The 16,704-nt window shown below is 34.8% G+C and overlaps 1 protein-coding gene across 1 annotated transcript in view; it reads right to left on the bottom strand.

The window, feature by feature from the left end:
- Positions 1-16,704, bottom strand: part of LOC106861576 (titin) — a 238,036-nt gene that overhangs the window by 117,237 nt on the left and 104,095 nt on the right. The window contains exons 134-158 of the mRNA XM_088167962.1: positions 16,582-16,665; positions 16,283-16,369; positions 15,683-15,763; positions 15,415-15,504; positions 15,121-15,204; positions 14,091-14,192; positions 13,796-13,879; positions 13,364-13,441; positions 13,061-13,144; positions 12,749-12,832; positions 12,221-12,553; positions 11,522-11,596; positions 10,503-10,586; positions 9,967-10,047; positions 9,259-9,342; positions 8,496-8,579; positions 8,216-8,287; positions 7,245-7,325; positions 6,661-6,741; positions 6,347-6,457; positions 4,879-4,959; positions 3,404-3,487; positions 2,928-3,050; positions 658-2,157; positions 140-223 (exon numbers count right to left, since the gene is read on the bottom strand). Of these exons, the coding sequence (XP_088024088.1) occupies positions 140-223; positions 658-2,157; positions 2,928-3,050; positions 3,404-3,487; positions 4,879-4,959; positions 6,347-6,457; positions 6,661-6,741; positions 7,245-7,325; positions 8,216-8,287; positions 8,496-8,579; positions 9,259-9,342; positions 9,967-10,047; positions 10,503-10,586; positions 11,522-11,596; positions 12,221-12,553; positions 12,749-12,832; positions 13,061-13,144; positions 13,364-13,441; positions 13,796-13,879; positions 14,091-14,192; positions 15,121-15,204; positions 15,415-15,504; positions 15,683-15,763; positions 16,283-16,369; positions 16,582-16,665 (3,816 nt within the window). The remainder of the gene's footprint in view (positions 1-139; positions 224-657; positions 2,158-2,927; positions 3,051-3,403; positions 3,488-4,878; positions 4,960-6,346; positions 6,458-6,660; positions 6,742-7,244; positions 7,326-8,215; positions 8,288-8,495; positions 8,580-9,258; positions 9,343-9,966; positions 10,048-10,502; positions 10,587-11,521; positions 11,597-12,220; positions 12,554-12,748; positions 12,833-13,060; positions 13,145-13,363; positions 13,442-13,795; positions 13,880-14,090; positions 14,193-15,120; positions 15,205-15,414; positions 15,505-15,682; positions 15,764-16,282; positions 16,370-16,581; positions 16,666-16,704) is intronic.

Raw genomic sequence — 16,704 nt, 5'->3', positions numbered from 1 at the left:
TTCATATTTGGCACATCTCTCCCACATTTTTGATATCAGAGTATACAGTGAAAGTTCAATTTAAACTGAGATTCATTTAAAATAACCCTAAAAAGCAAACAACACCCTTTCTTATGATGTTAATAGTGGTGACATGTACCTTTAGGAAGTGAAGCTTCTGTTTTTTTAGACAGAGCAGGGGGCACTTTCTTCTCTGGAGCAGTCCTCTCAGCCATCTCAGGCACTTCAAAGATATTAGTAAATTTCATTTTACAGTTACAATAAAACTCAGTATTAAATACAGAGACTGAAACACAGAGGACAACAGACACATTTTGAAGTAACAATTATGCACACACTCATACTCAGTGTGATTTGTTTAGCAAGCATCATTTAAAACAGATCAAAAACGACAGACAGAAAGAAGAGGTTAAATTAATACTTAAAAGAAGATTCAGAGTGATTGTCATGTATTCATGATAACACATAGCTTTGACTGATGTAGGTTTTGGTTTTTCGGGAACAGCTAGAGAAATTTTCTTGTTTGGGACAGCTTTTTGGTCATTACTTGTTCTTTGAAGATATTAGTATCTATTAGTTATGTGTATTAAGCTTTAAAATGAGCAGTGAAACAACATACTCAAGGGAAGGAAAAGAGATCCTATGCACAAGAGATACCTTTAGGCTGTGCAGCTGCTCTCTTTTTAGCAGCAACATGCTCTTCCTTTTCGGCCAGCTTGGCTGGTGGTGGTTCCTCTGCTGCCAAAGCCTGCTCTGGTTCTTTGGATGCCACTTCAGGCTTTGGTTTTCGATGTGGTGTGGAAGGCTCTAGGTTTTGGGGTGCTGAAATGGTTTCTGATTCTGCAGACACCATAACAGGTTCTGGCACAAAAGGCTTTGATTTTCTGGACACTGCAGTAGGCGTTGACTTCTGGAACTCTGTAGCAAACTCTGTTTCTTCAGCTGCTACAAACTCTGTTTTTTGGGACTGCACAAAATGTTTTGTTTTGGGAGGTACTACAACACGCTTTGATTTTTGAGTTAATTCAACTGTCTCTGACTCCTCAGACACTACTATAAGCTCATATTCCTTAGGGGCCATAAATGGTTCTGGTTTCTGGGATTTCAGAGCTGGCTTTTGTTCTGGGGGCATCACACCATATTTTAGTTTTTGGGGTTCTACATCAGGCTTGGGTTCCTCAGGTACCACAACAAATTCTTGCTTCTCAACCACTACATGTGCTAGTTTTTGGGATTCCACAAGAGGCTTCTGTTTTGGGGGCATCACACCATATTTTAGTTTTTGGGGTTCTACATCAGGCTTGGGTTCCTCAGGTACCACAACAAATTCTTGCTTCTCAACCACCACAACGTGTTCAAGTTTTTGGGATTCCACAAGAGGCTTCTGTTTTGGGGGCATCACACCATATTTTAGTTTTTGGGGTTCTACATCAGGCTTGGGTTCCTCAGGTACCACAACAAATTCTTGCTTCTCAACCACCACAACGTGTTCAAGTTTTTGGGATTCCACAAGAGGCTTCTGTTTTGGGGGCATCACACCATATTTTAGTTTTTGGGGTTCTACATCAGGCTTGGGTTCCTCAGGTACCACAACAAATTCTTGCTTCTCAACCACTACATGTGCTAGTTTTTGGGATTCCACAAGAGGCTTCTGTTTTGGGGGCATCACGCCATGTTTTAGTTTTTGGGGTTCTACATCAGGCTTGGGTTCCTCAGCTACCACAAAAACCTCTTGTTTCTCAAGCACTACATGTGCTAGCTTTTGGGACTCCACAACAGGCTTCTGTTTTGGGAGCCTCACATCATGTTTCAGCTTTTGGGATGCCACATCAAGCTTGGGTTCCTCAGGTACCAGAACGAACTCTGGTTTCTCAGGCTCTGTTTTTATGTGCCCTGTTTGTGTCCCAATAGATACTGATTTTTGGTGTGTCAAAACAATAGATTCTGATCTCTGGCGAGTCAAAACAGTCTCAGGCTCTTCAACATGCTCTAGTTTTTGAGCTGCCTTTACAGGCTTTAGTTTTAGGGCCACTCCAGCCACTTCTGGTTCTTGTGGTTCCACTTCTTGAGGCTTTGGTTTTGCGTGTCCTGCAATGGACTTTGGTTCTCGAGAAACTGGAACAGGTACTTTCTTTTCTGGCAAAGTTGTCTTGGTTGCTTTATGTACATAAAAGATATTAGTTCTAAATTTTACAACTGCACTGACAATCATACCAAAATTAAGCCAACCATAAAACATAAAAAGACAGTTGTAATGAAAATATTAAAACATAACGGGTATTGGTCATTTATGCTGCTCTTTTCAATGATGAGTATAGAACATTTTGGCTTTTCTCTCAAGAAACACACACACACTCCACCTCACAAAACTCATGCACCCATATGGAAATACACACATGCACTAATAATACAACTTAAGATATAAGTAAAAGCCACTATAATTGTCAACAGAATGGACAAGACAAAAGATATTAATTCCATTGGAGGCAATAAGCTGAAGATTCTTTCAAGAAACAGCAGTGCTGGCATCTAGTTTTTCTTGGTGGAGCTTCTGGCTTTTCAATTAAATTGATAACTTCTGCTCTTAGCTACTAGAATGGGTACTTTTCTTCCTTCTATTATAAATTTTAAGCTATTAGCTGTGATGGTTTTCATGAACCCAAACAGGTAGAATAGTAAGAATATGCAAAAATAATATGAAGAATGGAAGTAAAATAATAGAAAGAATAACATACAGGTAATTCAGACATCCAAGATTTGCCACTATTTTTTCAAAAATAACCATGTGTGTCTGTTTCACACATATATGTAGATAAATAGAACAAGCATAATTTAGAATTTCAGGAAACAGAAGGCTTGGATAATTACAGTACTAGAGAAAAGAGGAAAAACATTGCTTTTGTTATTTTATTAGTGTTGAGATTTACCTTCCTTTGGTGGGAGTTCTGGTTCTTCAGGTGCAGCCTCTGGTTCTGGGACAACCACAGGTTCAGGTATTTTTTGCACGGGTATTTTCTTTTCTGGAACAACTTTCTTCGGCACCTCAGGTTCTTTAAAGATATTTGTTTGTTTTAATTCCAGGAATTTGAAGAATAGGAATTTAAAAGACAATAATAGATCCAAAATAATAATAATAAAAAATACCTAACAGCTTCAGAAAAAAGCCCACCCTTATAAACCATTTGGTTGTTTTTCTCCCCCCACCATATTGCTTTACACACACTGTTAGTAGACACTCTTACTGGGAGCTATTCAAAAAGGAAGAAGATCACACAGTCTGTAACACTTATAGAAATATTATATAAAGTATACAAAAAAAGCTGCTAACACAAATGTAAGAAAGATAATATTTAGACAAACAGATTAAAATTTGTGTGCAGTCTTATTATTATTGAACATATACCTTTGGGTGGTGGAGGTTCTGGTTTTTTAGGAGCTTCAATGTGTATTTTTTCTTCTGAAATCATTTTCTTGGGCACCTCAGGCACTTAAAAAAAATGCAGTTAATTTTATTTATGTATGTCTGCAGTGCTCAGACATTAAGAAAAAGTAAATCTGAGGGTGATTTATGAAATGAGTGGTTTTGGATATGAATATGTAATGTCTCCTTTCCCTAGAGAAAATTCTCTCTGCTGCATTACTGAGGCAGATGCAAATGCAAAAACTACAAATGAAACAACAAAAATATAAGACATTAAGAGTAAAAGTAAATTACCGTGATATTAAAATGGTACCCTAGAAAATTAAGGGGTTTTCTCTCCTTACATACAATTATTTTAGTCTCTGGACATTCTCATTTCTTTGATACTTTAACTGAAACCTCTTCTGGGACCAGTTCCTTTGATACCTAAGACACTCCAAAAATATCAATAACTTTATACTGTTAGAATTTAATAAACAACACTAAAGCATAAGAGCAGATCACTCTGACTGAAAACAACAACCAGAAAGATCTATTTTTTCACTCAAAACATTTGCTCACTCGAAAAACCTTTGACAAGAGAAGAAAATGCTAACAGAAATCTTGAATATGGTATTCTATATTGTTACAGCAAGAAAAGAATTTTTTTTTATTCTGCACTTTTGTCATAATGTCAAGTATCTTAAGCTGGTATAACTTATGAGGTTTTAGGCATAGCAATTTTGATTTTTTTTGTTCAACATCTACTTCCTTGGGTCCTTCAGGCCCTTTAGGAAAGAGATTATTTTCAGTTATTATACAGAGTTTTACAGTTATGTTCAAAACTTTTCAGTAGAAATTGCCAAGGTTCTTAATAAATCCTCTGATTTGAGTTATTTATTGTCTTGAAGTTATTTTATTTCCCTGTAAAGTCTCAGGAAAACACCTCAGAAACACCTTCTGGAATTTCTTCTTCTACATCAGATTATTTTCCCATTTTATTCAAACATCTCCCAAATCTCTCTTTGACGGACATTGTCCTTTTTTTATTCCTTGTCACACGATGCGATGACTTCTTGGTATCAATTTTTTGTCTATGCACACAAGTTTTTCTTCTGTATTAGACATCTCTGTCACTCATTCTATGCTCTCCTTTGGGGCTAGTTTTTCATTGTCAGTCAGGACTATTTCACATCACAGAGACCCTCTTTTCTCCTCTTCTCCTAAGATTTCTGCTATTATCAAGTGTCAATCTCACTTCTGCTCAGCCACATCAACCTTTCTAACACACTGGTACAGATTACAGCTATGATTCAAAAGAGAAGAATTTTAAACATAGTAACATATATAGAATTATATGGGCACAGAAAGTAAAAGTAACAGGAAAACACAAACAAGCAATCAGGTAACTCATCTGCATAATCAAGATAGAGCTTCATTTCCTCTTCCCAATTTTAGTTTTTGGTAGTGCAACATACCTTTGGCTGGTGGTGGTTCTGGTTTTTTAGGGACAGCAGTGGGCACTTTCTCTTCTGGAATTTTCTTGGGCACCTCTGGCACTTTAAAGAAAACAGCATTCATTTTTTAAAATGAAATCATTTAAAATATGTACATTGTAAAGAAGAAAGTATCACAAGAAGCATATCAGAAAGAAATGTAAAAAGAGATATGTCATGCAAAAAAGTGTTGTACAATATTGCATACTAATAGGATTTTGATAATGAGTTTTGCTATAAACTCTTATGCTCAAAAGAAAAATCTCCTCCTCCTCCAAAAGACTATTATTGACATATAAGCTTTACGTAGTGTTAGTCTTGCATTTTTAGGTATAACAATATTTATTGATTTCTTAGGTACCTGGTACACTTTAAAGATATTAGTGAACTGTTAAAAATGACAAAAATTAAACAATCAATACAGAGACATAAGACAAAACAGATATTTAAGGATGTCACAAAAGAAGTGGATGGATAAGGATGCTTTGATAACAGCTACAACTTCTGAGAAGTCTTCATGGTTCTACCCTTCTGGCAAAAAATAAGTTGGAAGTGACTTTGCTTGGGATATTTTGTCATGCAGTTTTAGATTTACTATGCTCCCCATAAAGATGAAAAGAAGCTAAAGAAGTCATGGCAAAAGTTGAACTTCAATGAAATGCCTTTTAAATGTCACACATAACAGTTCTTCACTGATGCTTGGCAGTACTATGTGATAAGGACTGGGGTGGGATAAGCTGTGCTGCCATTGGCTTGGCAGTTTTTAATGCCACTCAAACTGCTAGTTCAGACTGCCTTTTAAAATACCTGAATGAATTTTAACAGCTGGTTTCTGTGCAAATTCTATTTCCATTCAAAATGAAATCAATTGACCCCAAGTTTAACATGAACAAGGTGAAACAGAGGGATAGGATGTACTTCTTGCTAGAGTATGATCAAATTTCCGAGGCTGTACTCACTGTATGAAGTGAAAATGTTCTGTAAATCTCACTGCATGTTAACATGGCTAGAGTTTTATTATTTCTAGTCCTTTTTACTAGCTTCTGATACAATTTCTGGGTTACTCTTGGATAGAATAAATAGGGAAACTTAACTAATTTTTAATGCTTTGACAGCAACAGTACAAAGGACAGAAGAAACTTGTAGAAAAAGAATAAAGGAACATGATGACCTATACCTTTGAAAGCTTCTGGCTTTTTAGGCAGAGTTTTTCTTCAGGAATACTTTTTTTAAGGCAATTCAGACACTGAAAGCTATTTACTGATTTTGATTTTATGACTTAAACACAACTTGAGAAACAGAAAACAGAAAATAAGACATATACAACATAAACACCACAAAGCTGACATGTCGACCATGGACTATTAAATCAGAATCTATGTAAGAAACAGTAAAAAAGTAAAGATGTTTATCAGCAAAAGACCTCAGTTCTACCAGGCCCTCAAAGTACCTTTAGACGGTGGGGATTCTGGTCTTTTAGGCACAGGAGTAGGTTCTGGTTTTTTAGGCATAGCAATAGGTACTTTTTCTTCTGGAACAGCTTTCCTAATGGCTGCAGGCACTTTAAAGATATTAGTTCAATTTAGTGAGAGAAAGACAGGTAATGAAAAATCTAAAGTTTTTCATAGAAGTAAGGTACCGAAAGAATTAATGCAAATATTAATTATGCTGAACAAGGACTAAAACACAAGAATGAATAATTTAATCTTCCCGGAGTTTAAGACTTAGCAAATTGTAGGAAGAGGTGATGAAGAAGTCATATACCTCTAGATGCTGGAGCCTCCTCTTTCCTATGAACAGTAGAAATTTCTTCTTCTATGTGAATCTCCTCATAAACTTCGTGTACTTGAAAGATATTAGTTCAAACACTTAAATTAACTTAGGATATCTTCAGAAAAAAAGACCATGTTAGATAAATAACAAATATAATTAAATAGTCAAGCTTCTCTGACAAGATATAGGTCTTTTTTATATCTGTGTGGAAATTAGGATGCTTTCAAATAAGGGATGAAAAATCCCCTTATATTCTACCCTGACCTGATCTCTGCAGTTTGTCAGAAAAAAGATGTGTGACGTGTCCTAAACTGATCTACTACCTTGAGTGCAGAGATAGGCCTTGTCTATCCAAGTTCTGTCACTTTTTCTTTATTTTTTTCCCCTTTGGACTTATCTCAAGTAGCACTTAATTTTAAGAACAACTACAGGTGATATTTTTAAAATTAATTTTTACTGTTACAAGTAATCAAAGCTGTTAAGTAAACTCTAGTTCATGATAAACAGAATCTCAAAATAATTTATATATGAAAACATATTTTTATCCTTCAAATCATGCTTAAGATTTCTTATACCTGTCAAGTGTGAAGGTTCTTCTTTAGGTACAGCAGGAAGTATTTTTTCTTTGTGGACAGCTTTCTTTCGCACTTCAGAAACTTAAAAATATTGGTTTATTTTAGAAATTTGCATTATGAAATAAGTAATACAGTTTTGTAAAAAAATAAATTGACTAGAACAATAGGAAAAATATATCGTATTGAGATGTGAATAAAATTCAACAACTTCACCTTCTGGAATCTGATTTTTTTTAACTCCTAGTATTTATGGTTCTGAATATGCTCTTGTCTGAAAAGATAGTAGGGTTTTTTTATATTTGGGTCTTTGTTTGTTCGTTTGTGGGATGTTTTTGTGTACATGTGTACGTGTGTGTTCAAGGACTTTCAGAACTAAAAAAGGTTTTATTTTCTGAAATTTAAAAATTACCCACAAAAGGAAGGCAAAAATCCAGTCCAATTAACTGATTATTAGGCTTCCAACATGTATAGAGCTCTAATTCTGGAATTGTGTTACAAAATGATGTTTCTATTAAAAAATTTGTGGCTTTCTATTTTGTCCTGATTTAAAGTCATATCTTAATCCTGACCTTTTTTTAAGCTCTTGATATGACTGCAAAGAGTCCTTTTGCAAATAACCTTCTCTCACAACCTTTTAGACATTTTTCCAATATGTTATCAGGGAAAGTATTTTGAGAAATAGAACATGAGACATGAAGTGAAAAAAATATGACTAATCCCTGTCTAATCCCTGAATCGCCTGCCTACTAAATTTCTGTGTCTAATTTAGTCTTCCTAAATTTTAAATTCTTGATGCAGAATGTATCAATCTGTTTAAACAACTGCTTGTAGAAAACAAACAAACAAATAAATAAATAAGCAAAAATAACTGTAAAGTGTCTATAGCATCTAGTTGTGTTGTTTAAGGAAAACAAGCAAGCTGGTATCTCACTTTCATAAGAGGTTAGAGAGTTAATTTGGAGGTAATGTACCTTTAGCTGGAGGAGCTTCTTCTGCAGGTACAGCCACAGGTATTTTCTTAAGTGGAACAGTTTTCTTTGTCACTGCAGATACTTCAAAGATATTACATTTTTTAAAGGACATTATAATACACAAAGTGTAAGTAGCAAAGAAGCAATGACAGACACATAGCATATAATGAAACCTTAGAAGGAAAACCTAAAATAAAAGATTAGCACACAGATGGAACGATGAAGATTAATAATTTGTAGGAATGTGTTGCTTTACAGATTGCTTGAAGAGTTGGTTTACCTTTAGCTGCTGGAGCTTCTGGTTCACTAGGAGTAATAAAAGGCATCTTTTCTTCCGTTGGAACTTCTTCATAAACTTCAGGTTCTTTAAAGATATTAGTTTATTTTACATATTTTAATATTAGTTACAAGACAGAAGTAGAAAGACAAAATATAAACATGCAGAAATGCATATGGACAAAGAGCTGTTTGAACATAAGTTATTTAAACATTTTTCAGCCTGATTATTGACTTCCTACTGCTAGAAGTTACCATTCCCAATTAGTAAAACATATGTTTACAGAAATATTTAATTTTATTTTCTAGTTTGTGAGTTCTGTGTATTAGAATTTTTAACTGAATTTCGAATGTCTTCATTTGGAGTTAACTACCTCCATTGCAACTCAAAAATTAGGTGTTGCTCAGGATGGCTCTTAAACCAGTCTACTTAAGTTCATTTCTTTGCTCCAGCGTGACTCAAGTGCTTCCTGAATCAGAAACTTAGTTTCTCTCTTATTTATTAACTTTTTCACATTATTAGAGGAAAAAATATAGCATTTTTAAAATGCTAAGCTCCATTTTTACATTTCATGTAACATTTTAAATTTAAAGTTTTAATAATAATGAATTATATCTAAATTTGTGGACATAGATGGTCTAAAATATATGGATATAGGTTTCTTTTAAATAGAATTAAAAATATCTCCTATTTTAGGGAACAATATAGAGCATGACTTGATATATTCTCTGCAATTTACTATTTGGTAGATGTGTCATTGATGTACCTTCATAAAAAGGAGGCTCCTCTTCTCTAGGGATAATGGTGGGTACTTTCTCTTCAAGGACAGCTCTCTTAGGAAACTCAGGAACTTCAAAGATATTAGCTTTCTTTTAGTAACTTCAAAGTAATTTTCAATTTTTACTATCCCAAACAGAAATAAACCCAGAAAACTAAGTTGTTTTGAGGTCTTGAAAATTAAATTAATTAAATATGATAAGTTCTAGAACTGCCTTCTTGGAACGATGAAGAAATTTATGGTTTCAGCTCTCAACAAAGAGCCATTTTCTTTCCTTACTGCATTGCCATGCTCTTCCTTCTGGTGTAACAGCTTGAACAGCTTTAAATTACTGGCTCTTGCCCTATTACTTCTTCACCAATATCACAACCTGTGTATTGGTATCAAAACCCCAGTTTAAACTAAATTCACGACTATATTATAAATAGAAAAGCACTGGAGCTTTAGATACTGGTGGTGTAAGCAGCAATATCTTCTCAACATGTTTTCATTCATAATTCAGTGATTTACTGTCTAGCACATATCTGAAATGTTTGCCCCAGAGTTTGGGATTTAACAATGAGATTTCAATCTCCACTTAGAGACTGGGTACACTTGCAGTGGTGTAAAGAACATGACAATTTTTAATGATGTTAGCTGGGAAAAATGGCACAAAGATTTCCTTTCCATAAAATCTCATATCAAAGTCTCCTTTACCTTTCAATGGTGGAACTTCTATTTCAGGTGTACGTGTAGGTTTCTTTTCTTCAGGGACAGGTCTTTTGAGATCATCTGGCCCTTTAAGATATAATTTACTTTTAGGGCCTTCAAAGCTACTTGAAAGAAGTTAGAAAGAAGAAGAGCAAGTCTAACAAGGAAGATTCTTGAAACATCAAAAAATTAAATCCTTCCTGAAAGAACATTTATGTTAATTTTGAAGATTAGACAGAAGATAACATATTAAAAAATACATTCTTGGAAGATTCCTTTCCAGTAGAAATAAAGATATTATTTCTTTCTGAACTATTTTCATGTGCAAGTTAATGACAGAACACACATTTGTTAAAGTGACTCTAACACGTTTTCAACAAATGACTTGAAACCAACAGGCAAAAAAGACGCAATGAAAAACAGATGAAAAAAAAACCCCTGTGGGGACATAAAACATACACACACGTTTCTCAACAAATAATGAGGACAAAAGAGTGAAATCAGAGTTTATGTTTCACAAGGACAATGAAGAGGAAGTATACCTTTAGCTGGTGGAGGCGCTTCCTTTTTAGGAATTGCAGGTGGTACTTTTTCTTTTGGAACAGGTTTCTTCGGCACTGCTGGCACTTTAAAGACATTGGTAGTTTTTTTAAGAAAGTTTGCAGTATGAGTATTACGTAAGAATAGAAGTTAAATAAAAAGAAAACAATGCAAAGAGTCAGAAAACTTAGCAAAACACAAAAATATTTCTCAAATACATAAATACATGTAATAAAAAAGAGGCCACCTATCTGGACTATTTTGCTAGGACTAACACAGCTAGAGTTTCAATATTCAGTGAAAGAAAATCACTGCTGCTGCTGGATAAATTTTGGATAGGGATAAGCCTTAACAATTAGGTTTCATGTACTATCAGCTCTAATTAATAGTAACTGGGAATACAGTAAGGTTTCTATTTCCTATCAACTAACTCCAAGCTTTTCTGTAAAAACAAACAAGCAAACTAATCAACTTTTTCCCACTGATTTAATTCTGACAATTCATATAAGAAATAACTACAAAAGTTAGCACAAAATGAATTTCTGGAAAATTTAGTGCTCTGAACAGAAAATTACAGGACTCTGGATTAGTGCAGTAACTCCTCTAGCCCTCGCTGTCAATTGCTATTTGTGACACTTCTGTTCCATAAAGGCTGATACAGAGAATACCTATTAAGATAGCACACACTCCAGCACATCATTAGGTTAAAGAAAGTTCTAGTATTTTAGGATTCTGCAGGAAACTAGAGTTTCCACGATTAGCTTTAAAATACCACTTAGGTTGTGATGGCATAAATTAAATTAAGATACTAACTTCATTCCCTTTTTCTCCAGGAAGTAATTAGCTTGATTTTTGTTTTCTTAAAGAAATAATTTGGTTTTTAGTAATCTGTCTTTCATAGTATTATAAAAGAAAGCTAAGAGTCTAGCAGCCAAATCAGAATAGGTAAAGTACTGGGTTTGGGGATTCAGAGATTCATGCAGAAGTCTGTGTTTTCAAATTTATCTGATGGATGATGTACCTTTAGCTGGTGGAGCTTCTCTTTTAAGAGCAGGTACTTTTTCTTCTGGCAGAGGTCTTTTGGGCAACTCAGGCACTTTAAAAAATATGTCATTATGGATTATAAGTTACTTAGGAAGAAACAGATATAAAGACAGCAAGCAGAGTAATCACTCATTTGTAGAGGAACCATCTCATAATTTATGCAGAAAAAAGTGAGCAGTCATCTCAGAATTCTTGAGTAATGAAATAAGAAATATCAATGTACATCTTTTTGGTGCATTGTAGATGCACTTTCTGTTTGGTGTGAGGGATCCTATGATCATAAATGTAAATGATGGGAAGGAACGCTCTACATGAGTCCTTTGTAACTCAAACAAGCTAAACTGGACAAAAGAATTAAATATTAATGCATAAAAAGTAATTCAAGTTGAAGCTGAATTACATCAGAAGATGAACATTTTCTCTGCTTGTGTTATATCTCCCTTATTTCACTCCTGGGCAGTCAGAGAGGGAACTCTCTGACTCCGTTTTACACTGAAGGGAATTCCTTAGGAAGGACTAGGACAGAGACAACCTCTGAACTGATTTATCATTACCAGCAACAGACACACACAGGACTACAAACAAGGCAAAATATAAATAAAAACCCAAAGGAGGCTTAAGCAGTAACTGAAAACTCAACACACTATAAGAACAAGGAAATCGTCACTTGATTTACCTATAGCTGGTTTGGTCTCATAAGCCTCCTCATATACCTCCTCATATTTCTCATAGATCTCTTCCTTCTCCTTAAACTCATACTTTTCATAGACATCTTTTTCCTCAGCCTCTGCTTCATATTCCTGTTCCAGAAATTTCTTATATCCCTCAGGTTCTTCAGGTTCTTCGTACGCCTCAATTTCTTCAGCTTCCTGAATCTTCTCAAACTCTTCAATGCTTTCATATGTCTCATACTTCTCATATTCTTCATAGGCATACTCATACTTCTCCACCACAGGTGCAGGAGCAGGGACCTTTTCTTTCCGTACAAGTTTCTTGGATACTTCGGGCACTTTAGAAACAGTATTATTGTTACTACCTGACAATGATTTAATTTTTTTTTTTACAGTTAGCCAGGATAATTGACAAATAACAGAGAATGTGAATGATAACCTCAAGCATAAGTTACATTATACATAAAACTATGCTTCTCAAAAAATATATATATTATAGAAGATTTTAGAAATAAGAAGAAATATATCTGTACCTTTGGTTGGTGTTGGCTCTTTGGGTTTGGGCACAACAGCTTGCACTTTCTCTTCTGCCACAGCTCTTTTACGCACCTCCGTGACTTTAAAGATACAGATTTTGTTTAGTAATTAAAAAACACCAAATCACCTTAGAGCAGTGTAAATAGAAAAGCACAAGAAACAGAGTTTTACGATTCAACAATGCAAACATTGGAAATGAAGAGTTTTAACACAAATTCAGACAAAACTCTTGTACAACAGAGACAAAAGTTAGAAAGAAGGTGAAGGGTATTCCTAGCATAAATATTAATTATAAGGAGGACATATACCTTTTGCAGCTGGAACCTCCACTTTTTCAGCAGGAGCAACCAGCACCTTCTCTTCAGGAGCAACCTTCTTAGGCACCTTGGGTACTTTAAAGATAAGACCTAACTTCAGTGTACTTTTGCACAATTTTTAAATGGACACAAAGCCAGAAGTTTACAAACAACAGAGCAGAAACTTACAAACAAAACAAATAGTATAGTGACAAATACAATAGAGGACAGAAATACTAAAGTATCCCTTGCTAAACTCAACTTGGATCAAGAATATTATCAGTTAACCATAACAGCATTTACAATCTGCAGTACCTTTGGCTGATGGAGCTGGCACCTTTTTAGGAACAGGTTCTTTCACTTCAGGAATGGGTTTCTTAGGCATCTCAGGCACTTTAAAGACATTTTATTTTAAGAATGTCATCCACCAGTAGTATAAGGAAGAGAACACAAAAGATGTACAAAGAGACATAATAAGAACTGATCTGCAGAATATATTTTTAAAAGATGAAACAGAAATTTAAACAAAAGACACTTTACACCCATGGACAGACTTCTTGAGCAGCTCAAATAATTTTAGAGCTTGTTTTCCTAGGAGTTTGACAGGCACTCTGAGATATCAATACAGAAATGCAGCAGGGACACAAAGCTAATGTAAATAACAAACAAACTAAACAGAGACACTGAACGAGAATAACTAAACAGAGACACTGAACGAGAGTAACAACACATTGTTTACTTATGCACCTTTTGCTGGAGGAAGCTCTAATTTCTCAGGTGGAGGTATAGGTGTTTTTTCCTTTGGGACAGGTTTCTTAGGAATCTCTGGCTCTTTAAAGATATTATTTTGCAAACACGTGTTAAAATTGCTTTTGGAGCAGTAAAAGCGTGAACATGGAAACAAGACAAAAACATAGAACAAGACCACAAACTCCCCCCAAAACACATATAAGAGTTACATAAAACTTTGAACAAGAAATAGAGACGGATTTTAATGAACACAAAAGATGTCATGAGTGACTTGCAAGAAAAGATCATGTACCTTTTTCTGGTACAATTTCCTCTGGAGTAAATTCCTCTTTTTCCTCAGGAACAAAAATGGGAACCTTTTCTTCAGACACAACTTTCTTTGCAACCTCAGGCACTTTGAAGATATTATTTTAAGAGTTTTACTTTCACAACATCTCAAAGAAAAATCCATAACATAAACCACAAAGACACCAACTTTAAGGAAACGTTATAAATAAAAATAGGGGAAACTACTGGGTATTTTTTAGTCCCTGAAAATGGCAATGTGTAGCTGGGTTACAAGGATTATATGAGGATTAGCAATTTTGCCCAATTTTTAATTCCACAGTGTCATTGCAAATAGAAAATATTAGCAAGATATGCTACAAACCAGAGTTTAAATATGATTATTAGCATTAAGGTTTTTTACATAAAAACTTTTCAGTGTCTGCTTTTCTTATTTTGTTTTCTTTTTTTCCTTTTTTTTTTTCCTAAAATGCTCAGCTGCTGAGGTAGAATCTGCTTGGCATCCAATAGTGGCCTTTGCAATAGTCTGTCTCCATTTTGAATTCACATTTAGGGTATAGGATCTAGTTATTAGTATGATCAGTAAGTTGATGTTATTTTTGTATAAGTTTAGTTAAAACCCTTGAGAATATAGCTTATTCTCAAGGCACATATGAGAATTATCTCCCTAAACTGAAGAATTTCCAGGTAAAGGGCCATAAAATTTAATTTTAGCTATTTTGTTTAAAGAAAACTTAAATTACTTTAAAAATTATTTCTGATGATAATATCACAAGGAATTATTTAATTCCCAGTAATCTCTTAAAGTGGAAACAAGCACATGATTCAAGCCCTGAATCTCAGCTGGCTGCAGTCAATAACAAGATAGAAAAGCCCTGTGTGAGCCCTAGCACTGCTTACTACAGGGAGGCAGCAGGGTGCTATAACCAAGGACCTGAATTCACACGAGTATAAATTGAATGTTAAAATTAGGTTTCCACTGAAATGTGAAAATAAGAGGGAGAGGAATTATCTGCATATACCACGATGTGATATACCTTTAGCTGGTGGAATTTTCTTTACTTTAGGAACTGCAACAGGTACTTTTTCTTCTGGGACAGCTCTCTTGGGCACTTCTGGCACTTTAAAGATATTGTTTTGATAAGAAATTGGTAATTGCTTTTAGAACATCACAACTACTAAAACGACAGAACAAAGTCACAAAGACCAGGAAAAAAAAAAAACCTCCTCCCAGAAGGTTAATTACATCAAGCTTAAAACAATCACTGGAGATGAAGATCTATTAATGAATTGAACAAAGCTCTCATAATCTTCAAGAAGGAATGCAGTACCTCTTGCTGGCATCTCTGGAACCTTTTCCTCCTCTTCTTCAGGAGCAAAAATAGGTACCCCTTCACTGGGACGTCTTGGTATTTCTGGCACTTCAAAGATAGTTTTTAATTGTAGAAAGCTTAGACACAACTTACACAGAAGCTAAAGACTGTGAATTAGCAAGTACATTTGTCACACACTGCTACAACACTTCAGTTAAATTCTAACAACAAACACACAGAAACAAGAACAAGCATTATCCACGTGTTCAGCTATAAGAAGCAATACCTTTGGCTGGTGGAGGTTCTGGCTTTTTATGTACAGGGACAGGTACTGCCTTTTCTGGAACCTTCTTGGGCACTTCAGGCACTTTAAAGACATTTTTTTTAGGGAATTAATTTTCAATGTAATACAAAACCTAGTAAAAAGATAACTGTTTATCTGATATTAAGATAACTTCACAAATATGGTAAAAATGTAGTAAGGTGTGAAAGTTAACATTGATTTTTTCCACAGATTTATGCACAGATGTAAACTTACAAATATACAGAGACTACAGAACGACAAACTGGTGTAGTAATGCTAAGGGGGAAGTCTGGCTGTTTAGATAAATTTTTTATCATCTGTTTTTGAAACAGCAAGTCCTTTAAAATGATTTAGATATATAAGATCCAAAAGACAGAGACAATACAAAACACAAAGACATTTTCAAAGAGTAAGTACAGACCCCATGACTGACAGACATAGACACAACAGCGTCCTGATCAAACAGCTCAGGGAGTGGTTCAAACACATTAGGCTGAAGAATGGGATTGTTACTGGCAGTAGAAAGTATAAAGATGAAGAAACAAACATAGAATCACACAGTTGAACCAAAAAATGGTGTACCTTTGGCTGGTGGAGGCTCTTCTACTCTTTTAGGCACTGGGACATGTACCTTCTCTTCGGGCACAAGTTTCTTTGGTACTTCAGGCACTTGAAAAAATATTATTGTAGCTTAAGAATTTCATTTTTGAGCCACAAGGTAAAGAACATTGATATTATAAAATAAATTGGATGAGAAAGAAGAACTGTCAAGAATAAAAAACTTTCTTCACTCTACATCACATAGGTGATAAAAAAAAGACTGACTTTTGCTTTTGTTTATTTATAAATCATTCAGTCAAGGGCTATATCAAATCATATACCTTTGGCTGGTGGAACATCCTTCTTTTTTGGTACAGGAACAGGAACCTTCTCTTCTGGCACAGGTTTCTTTGGCACTTCTGGAACTTAGCAAGATATTATTAAATATTGAGCTTGGCATGAAA

The sequence above is a fragment of the Sturnus vulgaris genome, chromosome 7 (genome assembly GCF_052056855.1).
Source record: "Sturnus vulgaris isolate bStuVul1 chromosome 7, bStuVul1.hap1, whole genome shotgun sequence".
Classification (NCBI taxonomy): domain Eukaryota; kingdom Metazoa; phylum Chordata; class Aves; order Passeriformes; family Sturnidae; genus Sturnus; species Sturnus vulgaris.
This window is presented reverse-complemented; position numbering and strand designations above follow the sequence as displayed.